Here is a 15,142-nt window from a genome sequence, read left to right as displayed (position 1 = left end):
CAGTTGCTTGGTTCCCATTGTGTGAGAGAAGCTGTGATTGGTTCAGTCTGTTCCCCACTGGTGGATGGTCAGGCTTCCAGTCTCATCAGTGCCGTAATGAATAGGTCTCCTCAGCTACATGTATCTGTGTAGAACTGATTCCTCAAAGTGGAATTAATGATGGAAAGGAAGGTGCGTTTGTAATTTTGAGTGAATCATCCAATTGTCCTCCAAGAGTTTGTATGTTGGTGGAGTCTTAAAGCTTTAAAAGCAGCACACTCAAACCCAGCGTAGACATCATTGGGTATTTTGTGTATGTTATTAATATAGTTGATAAATACTCCAGTTATTCTTCAGCTTGTGATTCCGTATCATTTTGTACCTCTCGGTCGTTTGTGATTTATCTGTCATTTTATGGCATACCCTTTTTTTCCCCTTTAAGACAATTTTTTAACACAGTTTCAGGTTCAGAGCAAAACTGAGGGGAAGGTTGTATAGAGATTTCCCACATATGCTCCCTCCCCCTACCCACGCATAATCTTCCCATTATCCACATCCCCCACCAGAGTGTACACTTGGTATGATTGATGAACCTCATTGATACATGATAATTATCCCGAGTCTATCGTTTAGTGTTCACTCTTGGCTTGGTACTTTCTGTGTTTGGATGAAGGTGCAATGGCACGTATCTATCATTAGAGTATCATGCAGCGGTTTTTCACTGCCCTAAAAATCCGCTGGGCTTCCCTGGTGGTTTAGTGGTAAAGAATCTGCCCATAGTGCAGGAGATGCAGGTTCGATACCTGGGTCAGGAAGATCCCCAGGAAGAGGGAATGGTAGGGACATCCCACGCAAGAGGAGCTCCCATGAACAGAGGAGTCTGGCAGGCTCCAGCCCATGGGGTCACTTAGCGACTGAACAACGCACATCCCCTATGTTCCTTCTAATTTCCCCCCACCAGAAAAGCAAACTCCCGGCAATCACTGATTATTGTTAATTGCCTCCATAGTTTTGCCTTTTCTAGAATGTCATATAGTTGAAATCATGTAGTATGTAGTCTTTCAGATGGTATTCTTTCATTTAGTAACATGCTTTTCAGCTTCATGTCTTTTCATGGCCTGATAACTCACTTTTTTTTAGAACTGAATAATAATCCATTGTCTGGATGTTGGTGTACTTTTTAGACTAAATGCATTCATTTCTCTCCTAGCCCGCACACACTTCCATATGTTGTACACTGAGAGCTCTAAGTTCAAAATAAGGCTGTTCTTCTTTCTCCTGACATGGGACTGCTGCCTGCCAGCTGCAGCCCCCAGCATTTGGGCCAGGGGACCCGTCTCTGGCTGGCCGCTTGCTTGTACATACTCCGTGGCCAGGAGTCTGAGGTGGCTCAGCACCTGAGCTTAGGGGTTGCTCCTGCAGAGCCCGAATCCTCGCTCCGCCCCACATCCTCCTCCTCTTGGACTTTTAACTGGGTTGCCAGCACTGCCCTTCTCTGCTGGGATGCTGGAGAACAGTGAGCCCCTTTCTACAGGCCAAGTTGTCTGGTCCCCATTCCGCGGCTGCTGGTGGTTGATGGTTGGTCTGATGGTGGCTGTACCTTCTGACAGTACCTTCTTTCCCACCTTTGTCCCAGGAAGGCTTTTCTCCTTTCCTCAGGGCTGAAGGAGGCAGCACACAGACCTCATTTAGGAAACTGTAAATTGTCCTAAACTGTCTGGGAAATGGCACTCCCCCTTCCCTGGGGCTTCTGAGGGAATCAAATGAGGTCAGAGGCTGGCTGCAAGTCCAGGACTCTCCTGATTTAGGGTCCAGTGTGACAGAGAGCTTCCACTCAGTATTATCTTATAATCCTTTCATACAAGTCTGTGGTGAACCTGGCCATCCCTGCCTGGAAGGAAGGCCTGAGAGCAGGGACTTGCTCCCCTGAGGAAGGCCTGGGAGGAGGGGGACCGCCTGGCCAAGCCCACTTTGGCTCTTGGGCAGATAGTGATCTTGAGGAACAGCATTTTTGTTGTTGTTGTTGTTCAATATAAAATCATTGTTCAGAATAAAGTAAAACCTTATTTTTACTAATTTATGTATTTGCATTAAATATTGAAGCCTGAATCATAGATGATTTTAGAAAGAATTTGCTTTTAATTATTTCCTAATAGTTATTGTAACCAAAAAAAACAAATAGGGGTTAGATTAGTTGTCTTTTAAGAATGTGACTAAATGCCTGAAGTTTATTTGTAATGGCATAAATGCCAAAAAAATAGTGCTTTTTTTCTTTTCCTTTAGATTTAAAAAAAAATTTATTTCTCCATTGTTGGAAAGTTGTTCCTTTATTTATTTGCATTATCTTTAAGAATTTTTGAAGCAATATGAGCATTAAATCTAGTAGAATTGTCAGATTATTAGGGCGTTACCATACAGAAGAGACAGTTGCTGGCACGAACTCTGTGCCAGGCGTAGGTGCCAGGTCCTTGGTGTGCATGCACCGTTCAGTCTTCATAGCAACTTTGGAAGATGGGGCAGTGACAGTAATAATAGTGACTAATATTTACTGAGCCCTCACTGCATGTCAGGCTAAGTGCTGTGTACACAGTGTATGACTTAATTCCTTCTCCAGTGATCCTAGAGGCAGGTACGGTTTTCCTTTCCAGCTTAGAGCTAAGGAAGCACACATAGGGAGGAGGCAGGAGTAGGGGACAGAGACGGACCTGAATGAGACTCTGGCTGGGTTACCTCCCTCGCTGCCCCAGACGATGCTCCCTCTGTTGTTGGTGTCTGATTAGCAGTATATTAATAAATGCACTGACGAGGCCTTGCATGGTCTCCAGGTCATCTAAGACTGAAAAGCCTGTGAAAAGGTCTAACATTCTGTGGATTCCTCCTCTTTAGATGTGAGCTTTTTCAGGATGCCCTTTTTGGATCAAGGTGATTTTTCTCTTTCTTTATTTTAATCCAGTTTTGAATCAGGAATTAAAATTCTGTTTGTAAGAATTTCCAAGGTTGATGAATAAAGATGCTCAGCTTTTGAAAGATTTAAGAGATGATTTAATAAAGCCGAAGAGAATCTAGAGAATTCTGAAAAGATTTTAAAGAAAGCAGACCTTTTTCATGGGACAAAAGGGCTGCAGAGAGAAATAGGGGTAAATGGGGAAGAGAAAATATCCTTGGGAGGGGAGTTTCATGCTCAGAAGTAGAGAAGCACGTATACAAAGCAGCATCTAAACTCTTGGGTAGTTTATTTCCAGTACCACCATCTCTTCTTCTCCATTATGGTTTTTAATGTTTTCATCACCCGTAGGATAGAGCATCATTGATGCCAAGATGTAGCCAGAGAGGGAAATAGACTTGGCTGGTTTTCTGGAAGATAGGCAGCAGGAAGAAGGTGTGAAGGAGGAGGATGAGCAAAATAATGTAACATTTCAAGAAAATTCATTGTTGAATTTTGTTCTCTTTGTTTCTGTTTTAGGAAAATAGTAATAAATGTTAAAATTACTGCTTGCCCTCTTGGGCTAGACAAAGTAACTTGTTAACATTGATACTGTGTATCACCTGTAGCTCAGGCACTCTTCTCGGGCCTGCGCTCTCTTTTTCAGCTTGCGGTTAGCTGTCCCGGCTCCGCTGCTAAGCATGGGGTGGTAGGCACTGGGCGCTGACCTAATCCCTGTGTTTGTGGCGTTCATAGCCTCATGAGTTGTAACAAGAAGGTGATAGTACGATTTTAAGATTCACCCATTATGTCTGTAGACTGTGGAAGAGTTCATACTTCTGGCCAGTACAGAGTGTAATAAACTGGTTTGTACACATTTTGAGAGAAAAATCAGTTCTGCCAATATGGAGGATCTGGGGTTCTGAATGCAATTCAACGAAAATAAGAGATTATGACAGAAAGAGGAGAATTCAGAAAACCTGAGGGAAGAAGTGTCTTCTAGATGGTTTGTTTAATTAGCCGATGCATTTGGAACAATTCCTTTCAAACAAAACTTTTCAGATGTTACTGGCTGGAAAGATTGAGTCAGTCACCTGCCAGGTATTTGATTTTGTAAAATGAAAAGGCTTTTCCAGCGCCTCTGATAGTAGATCATTCCTCAAGGTGAAATGCTGCCTTCTGGTCATGATGCATCGGAATGGGTCTTGCGTCATGGGGGGTGGTCAGTGTTTGGTGTGACCGTCCCCAGACTGAGGTCTCTGTGGTCCAGAGGGGAGAGGGCCCTTGTGGTCCCGCGTGGTGAAGCCCTCCCGCTCCCGAGGCGTCGGGTCTGCTCAGCTCTCCTTCCTGAGCCGCTGCCACGGGCGCCCCAGCCTTGCCGGGTGTGGTGGAGCCTGAGCGCCCACAGCTGCTTTTCCCAGGTCAGCTTAGCTGAGAGGCACAGGGGAGCCTGGACCCGGTGGAGATGGGCAGGGAAGAGGTCCAGCCCTGCGCCCCTCCTTCTCCCAGTGCCTTCCAGCCACAAATGAAGAGTCATTTGTGGAGGCTGACTCTCCAAAGTGTGTATGTTCTATCTTGAGTTCCTTGGTGCAGCTGGAAAGTCCCGAGGGGCGAGAATTCCTTCTCCCGGCTGTGGCTGCGGACACAGTGTCTGCTGTTGGCTGTGTGACGGGGCTCATCTTCTGCTGAGGGTGACCCTGGAAAGCAGGTTGACCCCCAATCTTTTGCAGCCTCAGCTTTGCCCTCTCCTGGGCCCGTCCCGTGCTGATGTGCTGTAGAGACATGAACTTCCTGGGATTGGAAGTGGTGGTGCTCAATCTTGAATTTTTGGAACTTCCGATGATTCAGACTGGTGTTTGCCCAACCTGTATGTGGGGACACTGGGTGTGTGGAAATCACAGCTGTGTTGTGTTGCAACAGCCTCCTGCTTCACTCTCCTGTGTCATGTTTTGTTTTGAACTAGAGAACAGGGAAGAATAATGGTGAGGAAAGTGTGATGGTGTGAGTGTGGATATGCCTTCCACAAGCACTGCACACCCCCTTCTGTCTGTTACAGAGCCTGTACATCATGTATGTGGCTGTTAGCGTGTTCATACATGTTTGGACTGGGTAGGTGAGGATGCAGCAGAGTCAGTCAACCCTTCCTGCACCCAGACAGCTGTGAGACGTGCTTGTGCTGAAATAGGATGAGAGAGTGGACACAGTGTGGCAGACCAATAAAAACCAAAACCAGAAACGAGGCATAGACATAACACCTGCCACAGCCATAGAAAGTGCAGCGCCCGGGGACTAGAGCAAGACAGAACCAGAAAAGAAAATGCGTCAGTTTGAGAGTGGCAGCACATGGTGAACTTTTAAAGGTAAGAAAGTTTTTGTGCAGGATGGTGTTAAGATAACTGGTGTCAGTGGAGATAACTGGTGTCAGTGGCAGAGTGCCCCTTTGCAGCTCTCAGCGCATAGCCCTGGGATACCATTGTTCTGTTTCACAGTTGAGGGAATTAAGACGCAGAGATTAAGCTGTTTGCCCAGGGACACGGGGCTGATTGACTCAGCCAGGATTTGAACTCCTGTGCTCTGCCTGCGAGTGTTCTTTCTGCATTCCCATTTCCGACTCCCACTTCCTATGCTGGACTAGGGACCCTGTTGACCTTGCTGTGGTTATCTGTTCTTCTGAATTTACCTACCATTGTCCTGGCCTGCTCGCCCTCTCCTAGAAAAGTGCTTTGGGACTCTTGGAAGAATCAGTTGGGAGCATCCGCAGGCTATTCCAAACTTTGAATGTACAGTATTTGTAGCTCACTTCCTTCTTCTGGTCTCCTCCTGGCAGGTAAGAGGGAAACCTGATGTCTGTCTTAAGTGGCTTCCATTGTCTTTGTTTAAATGAGTTTCATTTTCTTGTTCATAGATTAAGAAACATTGCATTAAACATATGGACACACTCGATTTTTCTAAAATAGTGGTCAGTAGAAATGTGTGTACATGTGGAAGGCAACAAATACAAATGTTAGTTATATTAGAGGGTTGTTCTCATTTATTTCTACTATATTTCACGTGGTCTTTGTGTCTGGAGACCTTAGTGAATCTCCAGGTTAAGGATGACACAGTAGCATGAAAGCTGTGGAATGGAACCCCCAAAGCCATGTTGGAAGCACAGGAGCTTGGAGGTCGCCTGTGGGAAGCCCTGGTCAGTGGTTCTCTTTGCTGTCTTCTGTATCCAGAAATCCTGTTGTCGCTTCGTAATTAAGTATCCCTGAGCCTGAGGAAGCAACCCCACACTTGGGGCACTCTACAGAACAACTAACCTACCGTCTTCAAAAATCTCAGAGTTATGAAAGACAAAGTCTAGAGGTCATTTCTAGAATAAAGCAGAAGACAGAGAGACATGACAGCCTAAACATGTTGGGATCTTGAAATGGGTGGTGGTGTTTTTTTTTTTTATTTTATTGTTTTGCAGTGTGTTTTTTTCTTCTTTTTCTGAAATGGATTTTGCAACAGGAAAAAGAAATGTGATAAAGGACATTTTGGGAACAACTGTCCAGATCTGAGTAAGGGCAATCAGTATTAAGTGCCATATCAATGTTAAGTTTCCTGAATTTGTCAACTGTCCTGCGCTTGTGTAAAGGGTGTTCTTAGGGGGCACACAGTAAAGTACTCGGGAGGAAAGGCGAGGCTCATGCTGTCTGCAGCTGCTCTAGAGGTTCTGCAAAGCAGAGTGTGTGTGCAAGGAGTGTCTAGTCCCTCACAGTCAGGCAGGATGAACTAAATATGTGTTTGAGATGGCTTATGAGGCATGCATGTATAGTGAACTCAGGAGGTTGAAAAGGGACTGGTTGGTTTTGCAGGAGGAGTCTCCGTAGTTACTGCTTAACATGAAGGAGGGCTGGATGTGAGGTTTTCTAGACCGAGAGAAAGTGCACGCAGAGGAGAAAGCGCGCTGATGCAGGTGCTGGCTTGTGGTATTGGGGCTGGGAGGTCAGGTGCCCCAGCAGGTGCTGAGGAGAGTGAAGGAGTTTGAACTTCATCTGTAGACACGATGAAGATACCAAGATGCCTTTAGCTGCAAGTCTCCTTAGACTGTAGCTGGAATGGCTTCAGTGATAGGAGTGTATTTTCTTGTTACAGGAAGTCTGAAGATGGTGGGGGATGGGGGGTGGTTCCAGGATCGCTGTGTTAGCCTAGAGATGGCTTCATGGACCTGGGCGCTTGTGTTTGCCCTGCAGCCATCCTTAGCGCGTGAGCCCTGTCTCCTTTCCTGGCTGAAGAGCATTGCTGCACTTCCGGGATGAAATCTAGCGAAGAACGGGAGGTCATCTTCTGAGCATCCCTTAGCATTGGGAAGGAAAACCATCTCCAGAATGCCTTGGCCCACTTGCCTTCCGTTTCCATAGCTGGGACTGTGTCACTTGCCACGGGGAAGGTGGTCTGGTGGTTTTTGCTCCTTGGACTGGAAGGCGCTGCCCTTCCTGAAAGGAACATCCCAGGCAGCCAGCCTGAGGAGCTGGTTGGGGAAGACAGTCACAAGAGTGCACCTTGGAGAAAAAGGTTTTCAATTTTCTAAAAGTGGTTGGTGGCAGGGGGAGTGGCTTGTTAAATTTTATAAGAAGCCGCATGCACACATCACCCCCCATTTTACCCGTGCACCTATTTTTGGCAGGTTACTTTCCAGCTACTGCCCACATGCACGCACTTTAGTTCTAATCTTACTCTGTGTGCCATTCTGCACACAGTTTCCATTTGCATGTTTTTATATAACACAAACATTTTCCTATATTTGTACAGTCTTCATATGTCAATGGATGTATAATGTTCTCCTATTTCTGTTGTACAGCAGCTTATTAAACCTCTGTTATTGGATGATAGTAATAATAATATCTGAGGGCTTCCCTGGTGGCTCAGCAGTAAAGAATTCGCCTGTAGTGCAGGAGCCACAGGAGCCGTGGGTTCGATTCCTGGGTCAGGAAGATCCCCTGGAGGAGGGCACGGCAACCCACTCCAGTATTCTTGTCTGGAGAATCCCATGGACAGAGGGGCCTGGTGGGCTACAGTCCATGGGGTCACAGAGTCAGACATGACTGAAGCGACTCAGGAAGCACACACAGATAGCCAATACTTTCTGAACCCTTAGCACCCACAGGCACTGTTTAAGTGATCTACATGTATTAATTCATATAGCCCTCACAGCAAACCTTCAGAGGTGTAGTAGCCATTATCATTCCCCTTTTCTAGATGAGGAACTGATGCACAGAAAGCCTACGTGACTTAACCAAGGTCACACAGCTGGTAAGTGGGGAGCAGGAGGCAGAGCCGGCATCCAGATACTGGCCGTCTGGGTCTTGAGCTCTGATAACCAGTAGGTTAAACTGCTTCTGAGTATAGTCTGCGTTTATATTGATGTTACAGATAATCCCACGGTGACTGTATTTCTGCACATCTTGTCCTTTGCACTTGCACGCATGGCCAGGTGGTTGTTATTTGAACAGTGCGTGGTTAGTGAAGGACTGGGGATGACATATATAGGCCACATAAGAGAAGTGTTACTTTGAGAGGGACTGGAAAAAAGAAGTTGCTATAATTTTCATGTTTGATTACTGAAGGATGGTCTCTTCTGTTTACTGTTTTGTCTTCCTTTGTGATACTTAATGTGCTTGTATATCCGTTGCACATTTATTCTTGGGAGGTGTGCTTTCCATCTTTATATAAGATTGCTTTAACCTTTTCTGTATAATTCAAGTACTTTTTAAGCTCCTATTTTCTTTTACTTTTAATTCTTTTTAATTTCTGTGTATATCTTTATTTCCTGTGGCTTTAGCACTTTGAGGAATCTCATTTTCTGTTAAGGCTAGTTTTTTTTTTTCACTTAAGGCTAGGCTTTAATTTTCTCAAATTGCTGTTGGTCTAACCTGATGCCCAGTTACTGTTTTACACACATTCTTGAAGCATTTTAACATAATTAAGCAAACTCGTTAAATTTCCATTGTATTCCTTTAAATTTTATTTCCCTTACCCCCACACTCTTTATTGTTGTAGAATATAGGATAGAATCTATCATTTTAGATAGCCTTTGTCTCATCTCTTTAACTTTCTCTTCTTCAGAGTTTGAAAAATATTTTTCTGTTTTATTTTCCCAAATGAACTTTCAGATCATTTTGACATTACTCATAAGGCATGCGAGTGTTCCATGTTAAGTGCCCCTTTAGGTTAAGCTGGTAGTAACATATGACAGTTGGAGAGAGATTATGGTTGCTTAGTTTCTCAATTCTGTTTCTGTTTCATTTCTAGATTTTGGATCATTGTTTGACTTGGAAAATGATCTTCCCGATGAGTTGATCCCCAATGGAGGAGAATTAAGCCTTTTAAACAGTGGGAACCTCGTTCCAGATGCTGCTTCCAAACATAAACAACTGTCCGAGCTCCTGCGAGGCGGCAGCAGCTCCAGCATCAACCCGGGAATAGGCAATGTGAGTGCCAGCAGCCCCGCGCAACAAGGCCTCGGCGGCCAGGCCCAGGGGCAGCCCAGCAGTGCCAGCATGGCCAGTCTGGGTGCCATGGGCAAGAGCCCTCTGAACCAGGGAGATTCTTCGGCCCCCAGCCTGCCCAAGCAGGCAGCCAGCACCTCCGGGCCCACTCCTCCTGCTTCCCAAGCACTGAATCCGCAAGCACAAAAGCAAGTGGGGCTGGTAACCAGCAGCCCTGCCACGTCGCAGACGGGACCTGGGATCTGCATGAACGCAAACTTCAACCAGACCCACCCAGGCCTTCTCAATAGTAACTCTGGCCACAGTTTAATGAACCAGGCCCAGCAAGGACAGGCGCAGGTCATGAATGGATCTCTCGGGGCTGCTGGCCGAGGAAGGGGAGCTGGGATGCCATATCCTACTCCAGCCATGCAGGGGGCCACAAGCAGTGTGTTGGCTGAGACATTGACCCAAGTTTCACCGCAAATGGCCAGTCACGCAGGGCTGAACACCGCACAGGCCGGAGGAATGAGCAAGGTAAGCGAGCGTCAGTGCTCTGCAGGTGTCCTGCTAACCGGGGGCACATTCCTGACCCTTCTTCTCGAAAGGGATGGATTTGGTGTTCCGTGTCCTTCTTCCCAGCATACGGATCCCTGCCGTGTCTTTAAGGTGGGAACTGTTGAAGAAGCCAGCGGTAGGCTAGCCTGCACGTCAGATGGTTGAGAACACGGAAGGGTAGTTGGGGCCGAGGGCCAGTTTTCAGCCTCTAAGACAGGTGTGGAGATGGGACCACGTGGTTGAGAGGCAACTTCGCGGGGAGTTGGCCTTCTGTGGCGTCAGTGGGCCCGGCAGAGGCGCTCTGCCGTCACCTCCCGCCGCCAGCCAGGGCAGTCCTCTTCATGCCTTTCCTGTGTTACAGCCAGCTGGCCTAGTGTCTTTTGCCACAGCCTCTGTTTTACCAGTGAGGAAGCTGGGTTCCAAGCTGGTTAGCTCCTGCTGGGCTTAACAGGGAAGAGGTGGCATGGTAGAGCCAAGGCCAGTGTGGGGCTTCGGGTCCCAGAGGAAACTCAGAGCAAGGGTTCTCCAGGTGGGCTCCCAGGCAAGTGGTGTTAGCACCACCTGGAGCCTGTAAGGCACTCAGAGCTTCTGACTTGGGCGGCGGGCGGAGGTGGGGTGTGGTGTCCTGATGGCTGTGCAGCGTAGAGCTCTGCTTCTGAGAAGGGCCTTGCAGCTGGTGTGCAGTGTAGGAACTGAACGTGGAGAACAGGGAAGGCAGATGCCAAGGTGGAGAGAGACCACTGGAAGAATGAGAGTGGACGAGGGACAGAGGATGCGGGCTGCCTTAGTGGCTTAGACGGTAAAGAATCCGCCTGCAATGTAGGAGACCTGGGTTCAATCCCTGGGTAGGGAAGATCCCCTGGAGGAGGAAATGGCAATTCACTGCAGTATTCTTGTCTGGAAAATCCCGTGGACACAGGAGCCTGGTGGGCTACAGACCATGGGGTCGCAAAGAGTCTGACATGACTGAGTGACTGATACTTTCACTTTCAAGGGACAGAGCACGGCTGACCCATCCGATGCCCACCCCGGGACGCGCTAAGGAGGCCAGCTGCTTCCCCCAGTGCCACTGAGTTAGGCGGTGTTTGGTGCAGCAGATTCCAGAACAGCAGAACTGTTTGAATTTGATGAGTCCCAGATAAGGGAGAGGGGAGAGGTCAGGTCGAGCAGTTTCCCCCTAAGGTTGATGCCGGCACTAGGTGAACCGTGTGACTGGCTTGGCTAAGAAGAGGATTTTTTTTTTAACTGAAGAAGTAAAAGTGAAGTAATTCTAAACATTCAAATTTCATTTATCTCTTTTGAAGTGTTATTAAGGGAAAATGTGAACTCAAATTTTTGTTGTCCCTGGTGTTTGAAGAGGGGTCTGTGTGCATGCACGTTTTAGAGTTGAATTGAGAAGAGATTTCTTTGGGTTTAGGCTTCATGGGTAGGATTGATGTTTGTTCCTTCCTGATTCACTGGCCATTCTGCTCCACATGCCCAGTTACGAAAAGGTATTTTGGAGAATTTAAGTCACACACAAAAATAAACAGGGCTCCTGAGTAATCTTAGAAATTATCGAGGAGTTTTCTTTAAAAATGTGGATTATCTGTCCATATTTGCCACATTAGATACTAAAAGAGAATTTTAAAAGACAAATGTTCATTAACCATTGTAGTAATGTCAAATGTCACAGAGCCTCTTGTAAGAGGATGAGAGCAAAAAAGGCAAATAATTGTCTTAGTGTTTTATGAAAATAGTTTTGACCCCTGAAAGGACCTGAGTCCCTCGACCGCATTTGGAGAGCCATTGATTGTGTGTGTGTGTGTGTTCATGTATTCCTAAAAGTTGGACTTGGCATACTTGGGCAGAGTACACTGTCACATGTACGTAAGTGATTTCCTTGGTCATCATTGTCCACTAGATATTCAATTTTCCAGTGGTTGCATGTGTCGTGATTTTTTATTACAGAGTCCCCTCCCTCTGAATTGAATAACCTATCTTTTACTCAGTTGCTGTGGCTCTTAAGAAGCTGTTAATCTCTAGAATTCTTACAGTTTATTTGTTGACACATCTGGCTGTTGTGCTTGTTTGTTCTGGGAGTTTCCTGCAGTGTGGGCATTGCCGATCATGTCTCCCTCGCTCCATGTTCCTCCATCTGCCCAGCGTTTTCATTCCTTTGTACAGCGTGATCTGTCGCTATACAGCAGCGAGTGTTCAGTGTGAGGATGGTAAGCCACATGATTGTTGTGGCACAGCCGTCTCCCATCGCAAAGAGGCCGATGGCGAAGAAGGGGTGGGAGGTGGTTGAAAGTTGTCGTGGCCTTTGGCTGGGACAGAAGAACTAGCAGCAGTGGGCAAATAGTGGGAGCGAGAGATGCATTCGTTTTAACCTGGATGAGATTCTAGATGCACAGAGGGAAAAAGAAACTTTTTAAAAGGTGACTTTGTTTAAAAAAATTATTGGTACGAAGGATATGCAGATTTCCTATAAAATAATGTAAATAGTAAAAAGAGCAGCCCCTCTTCTGCTTACAGGTAACTGCTTCTTTATAGATATATTAACACAGGTCCTTTTTTAATATACGAAATGGAGCCAGACTACATGAGATGAGCACCTTGCTGTTTTAGGTAACAATAGACCACGAAATGCTTTTCCATTCCAGTGGGCACAGATTTTTCTTGTTTTCCTACTGATGGCAAGGTGGTGTATTTTATGATGCACCATAGTTTGTGTGCCCTGATGAGGAGCATTTGGATTCTTCCTAACATCCCGTTAGTACAGGCAGTGCTGCCGCGACTGTCCTTGTGTGGGCATACCCACATGCATTGTGAGGTACATTCTGAAAAGTGAAGTTACTGGGTCAAAGACTTTGTTAACATTTTTAGTTTTAGAAAGTAATCATGCATATGGTTTAAACAACTAAGTCAAATTTTTTAAAAAATCAGCATTAAGGATAAAAACTGAAAAGTTAGTCTCCCTTAATTTTTGACCTTTGGTTCTCCCAAATTCTCTCACCAAAGGCAGCTACTATTTCTTATCTGTCCTGCCAGAGATGGTTTGTATATATACAGGCACAGAGAGGTTTTGTGTGTGTGTGTGTATCACTTCTAAACATAGTATAGTATAACCTCTCCCCTCCCCTGCGCCCCTATCACATACATGTGTGTGCACGCGTCCTTTCCGCCCCTCAGCAGTGCATGTTGGAAGTTGTTGCATGTTAGATGGAGCTCTCAATTCTTCTCATGAGGTATGGCAGGGGAGTAACCCCTGATTTGGCTGTATGCCCCAATAGCTGTATGTTTTGATGCTATACGTTTGAGTTTTTATTTGTGTATATATCTTTGTATAGCTGGATGTATCTGCTGGAGAGATTTGGGGGGTGAAATTTCTGGATTAAAGGATATTGACATTTTTAATAAGCATAGATATTTAAGCACAGATCCTCTCCAAAAACATGCAGATTACCCCCTAACCAACAGCAGATGAGTCCCCGTGCCTCAGATTCTCACCAACACTGATACCTTTATTTATTTATTTATTTATTTATTTATTTATTTTTTACTGATTTGCCATTCTCTTAGGCACAATGTCTTGTCATAAATTCATGGGCCTTTCTATTTTGCTGTTGCTCATATTCTCTGTCAGTTTTTCTGTTGTCTTATTTCCCATTTTTTCTTGTTGGTTTGTACTCTTAATATTTTTGCATATTAAAAGCTAAAGTCTAAAAACAAAAAATTAGAAGCAAAAAGCATATAAAGTGAGATGAGAGAAGCAAAATCAAGCATAGTGTGTGTGAAAGTCGCTCAGTCGTGTTCAACTCTTTGTGACCCCATGGCCTATACAGTTCGTGGAATTCTCTAGGCCCGAATACTGGAGTGGTAGCCTTTCCCTCCTCTCCAAAGGATCTTCCCAACCCAGGGATCGAACCCAGGTCTCCTACATTGAGGCAGATTCTTTACCAGCTGAGCCACCAGGGAAGCCCAAGAATACTGGAGTGGGTAGGGTATCCATTCTCCAGTGGATCTTCCCGACCCAGGAATTGAACTGGGGTCTCCTGCATTGCAGGTAGATTGTTTACCAACTGAGCTATCAGAGAAGCCCTAAAAATATGAAGTGACTCACTTTTTTTTCTGAAAGTATTATAATTTTTTTTTAAAGCTAAAGTCTTTAAACCTGCCTCTTGAGAAATCTGTATGCAGGTCAGGAAGCAACAGTTAGAACTGGACGTGGAACAACAGACTGGTTCCAAATAGGAAAAGGAGGACGTCAAGGCTGTATATTGTCACCCTGCTTATTTAACTTATATGCAGAGTACGTCATGAGAAACGCTGGACTGGAAGAAGCACAAGCTGGAATCAAGATTGCCGGGAGAAATATCAATCACCTCAGATATGCAGATGACACCACCCTTATGGCAGAAAGTGAAGAGGAGCTAAAGAGCCTCTTGATGAAAGTGAAAGAGGAGAGTGAAAAAGTTGGCTTAAAGCTCAACATTCAGAAAACGAAGATCATAGGGAAATAGATGGGGAAACAGTGGAAACAGTGTCAGACTTTATTTTTGGGGGCTCCAAAATCACTGCAGATGGTGACTGCAGCCATGAAATTAAAAGATGCTTACTCCTTGGAAGAAAAGTTATGACCAACCTAGACAGCATATTCAAAAGCAGAAACATTACTTTGCCGACTAAGGTCCGCCTAGTCAAGGCTATGGTTTTTCCTGTGGTCATGTATGGATGTGAGAGTTGGACTGTGAAGAAGGCTGAGCGCCGAAGAATTGATGCGTTTGAACTGTGGTGTTGGAGAAGACTCTTGAGAGTCCCTTGGACTGCAAGGAGATCCAACCAGTCCATTCTGAAGGAGATCAGCCCTGGGGTTTCTTTGGAAGGAATGATGCTAAAGCTGAAGCTCCAGTACTTTGGCTACCTCATGCGAAGAGTTGACTCATTGGAAAAGACTCTGATGCTGGGAGAGATTGGGGGCAGGAGGAGAAGGGGACGACCCAGGATGAGATGGCTGGATGGCATCACTGACTCTATGGACGTGAGTCTGAGTGAACTCCGGGAGATGGTGATGGACAGGGAGGCCTGGCGTGCTGCAATTCATGGGGTCGCAAAGAGTCAGACACGACTGAGTGACTGAACTGAGCTGAACTGAAAGTCTTTTAATGAGGGAACGTGTTTTCCCCTTTTTTACTTGCCAGAATGGCCACATAATTCTGAGTTTTTACCAAATGGATGTTTTCAG

At 45.7% G+C, this 15,142-nt stretch overlaps 1 protein-coding gene across 1 annotated transcript in view; it reads left to right on the top strand.

Annotated features, from left to right (window-relative positions):
• The window catches only part of LOC120874330 (CREB binding protein), a 116,541-nt gene that overhangs the window by 14,977 nt on the left and 86,422 nt on the right, over positions 1-15,142 (top strand). The window contains exon 2 of the mRNA XM_040255698.1: positions 9,182-9,894. Within this exon, the coding sequence (XP_040111632.1) occupies positions 9,182-9,894 (713 nt within the window). The remainder of the gene's footprint in view (positions 1-9,181; positions 9,895-15,142) is intronic.

This window comes from Oryx dammah, unplaced genomic scaffold (assembly GCF_014754425.2).
Source record: "Oryx dammah isolate SB20612 unplaced genomic scaffold, SCBI_Odam_1.1 HiC_scaffold_2, whole genome shotgun sequence".
Classification (NCBI taxonomy): domain Eukaryota; kingdom Metazoa; phylum Chordata; class Mammalia; order Artiodactyla; family Bovidae; genus Oryx; species Oryx dammah.
This window is presented reverse-complemented; position numbering and strand designations above follow the sequence as displayed.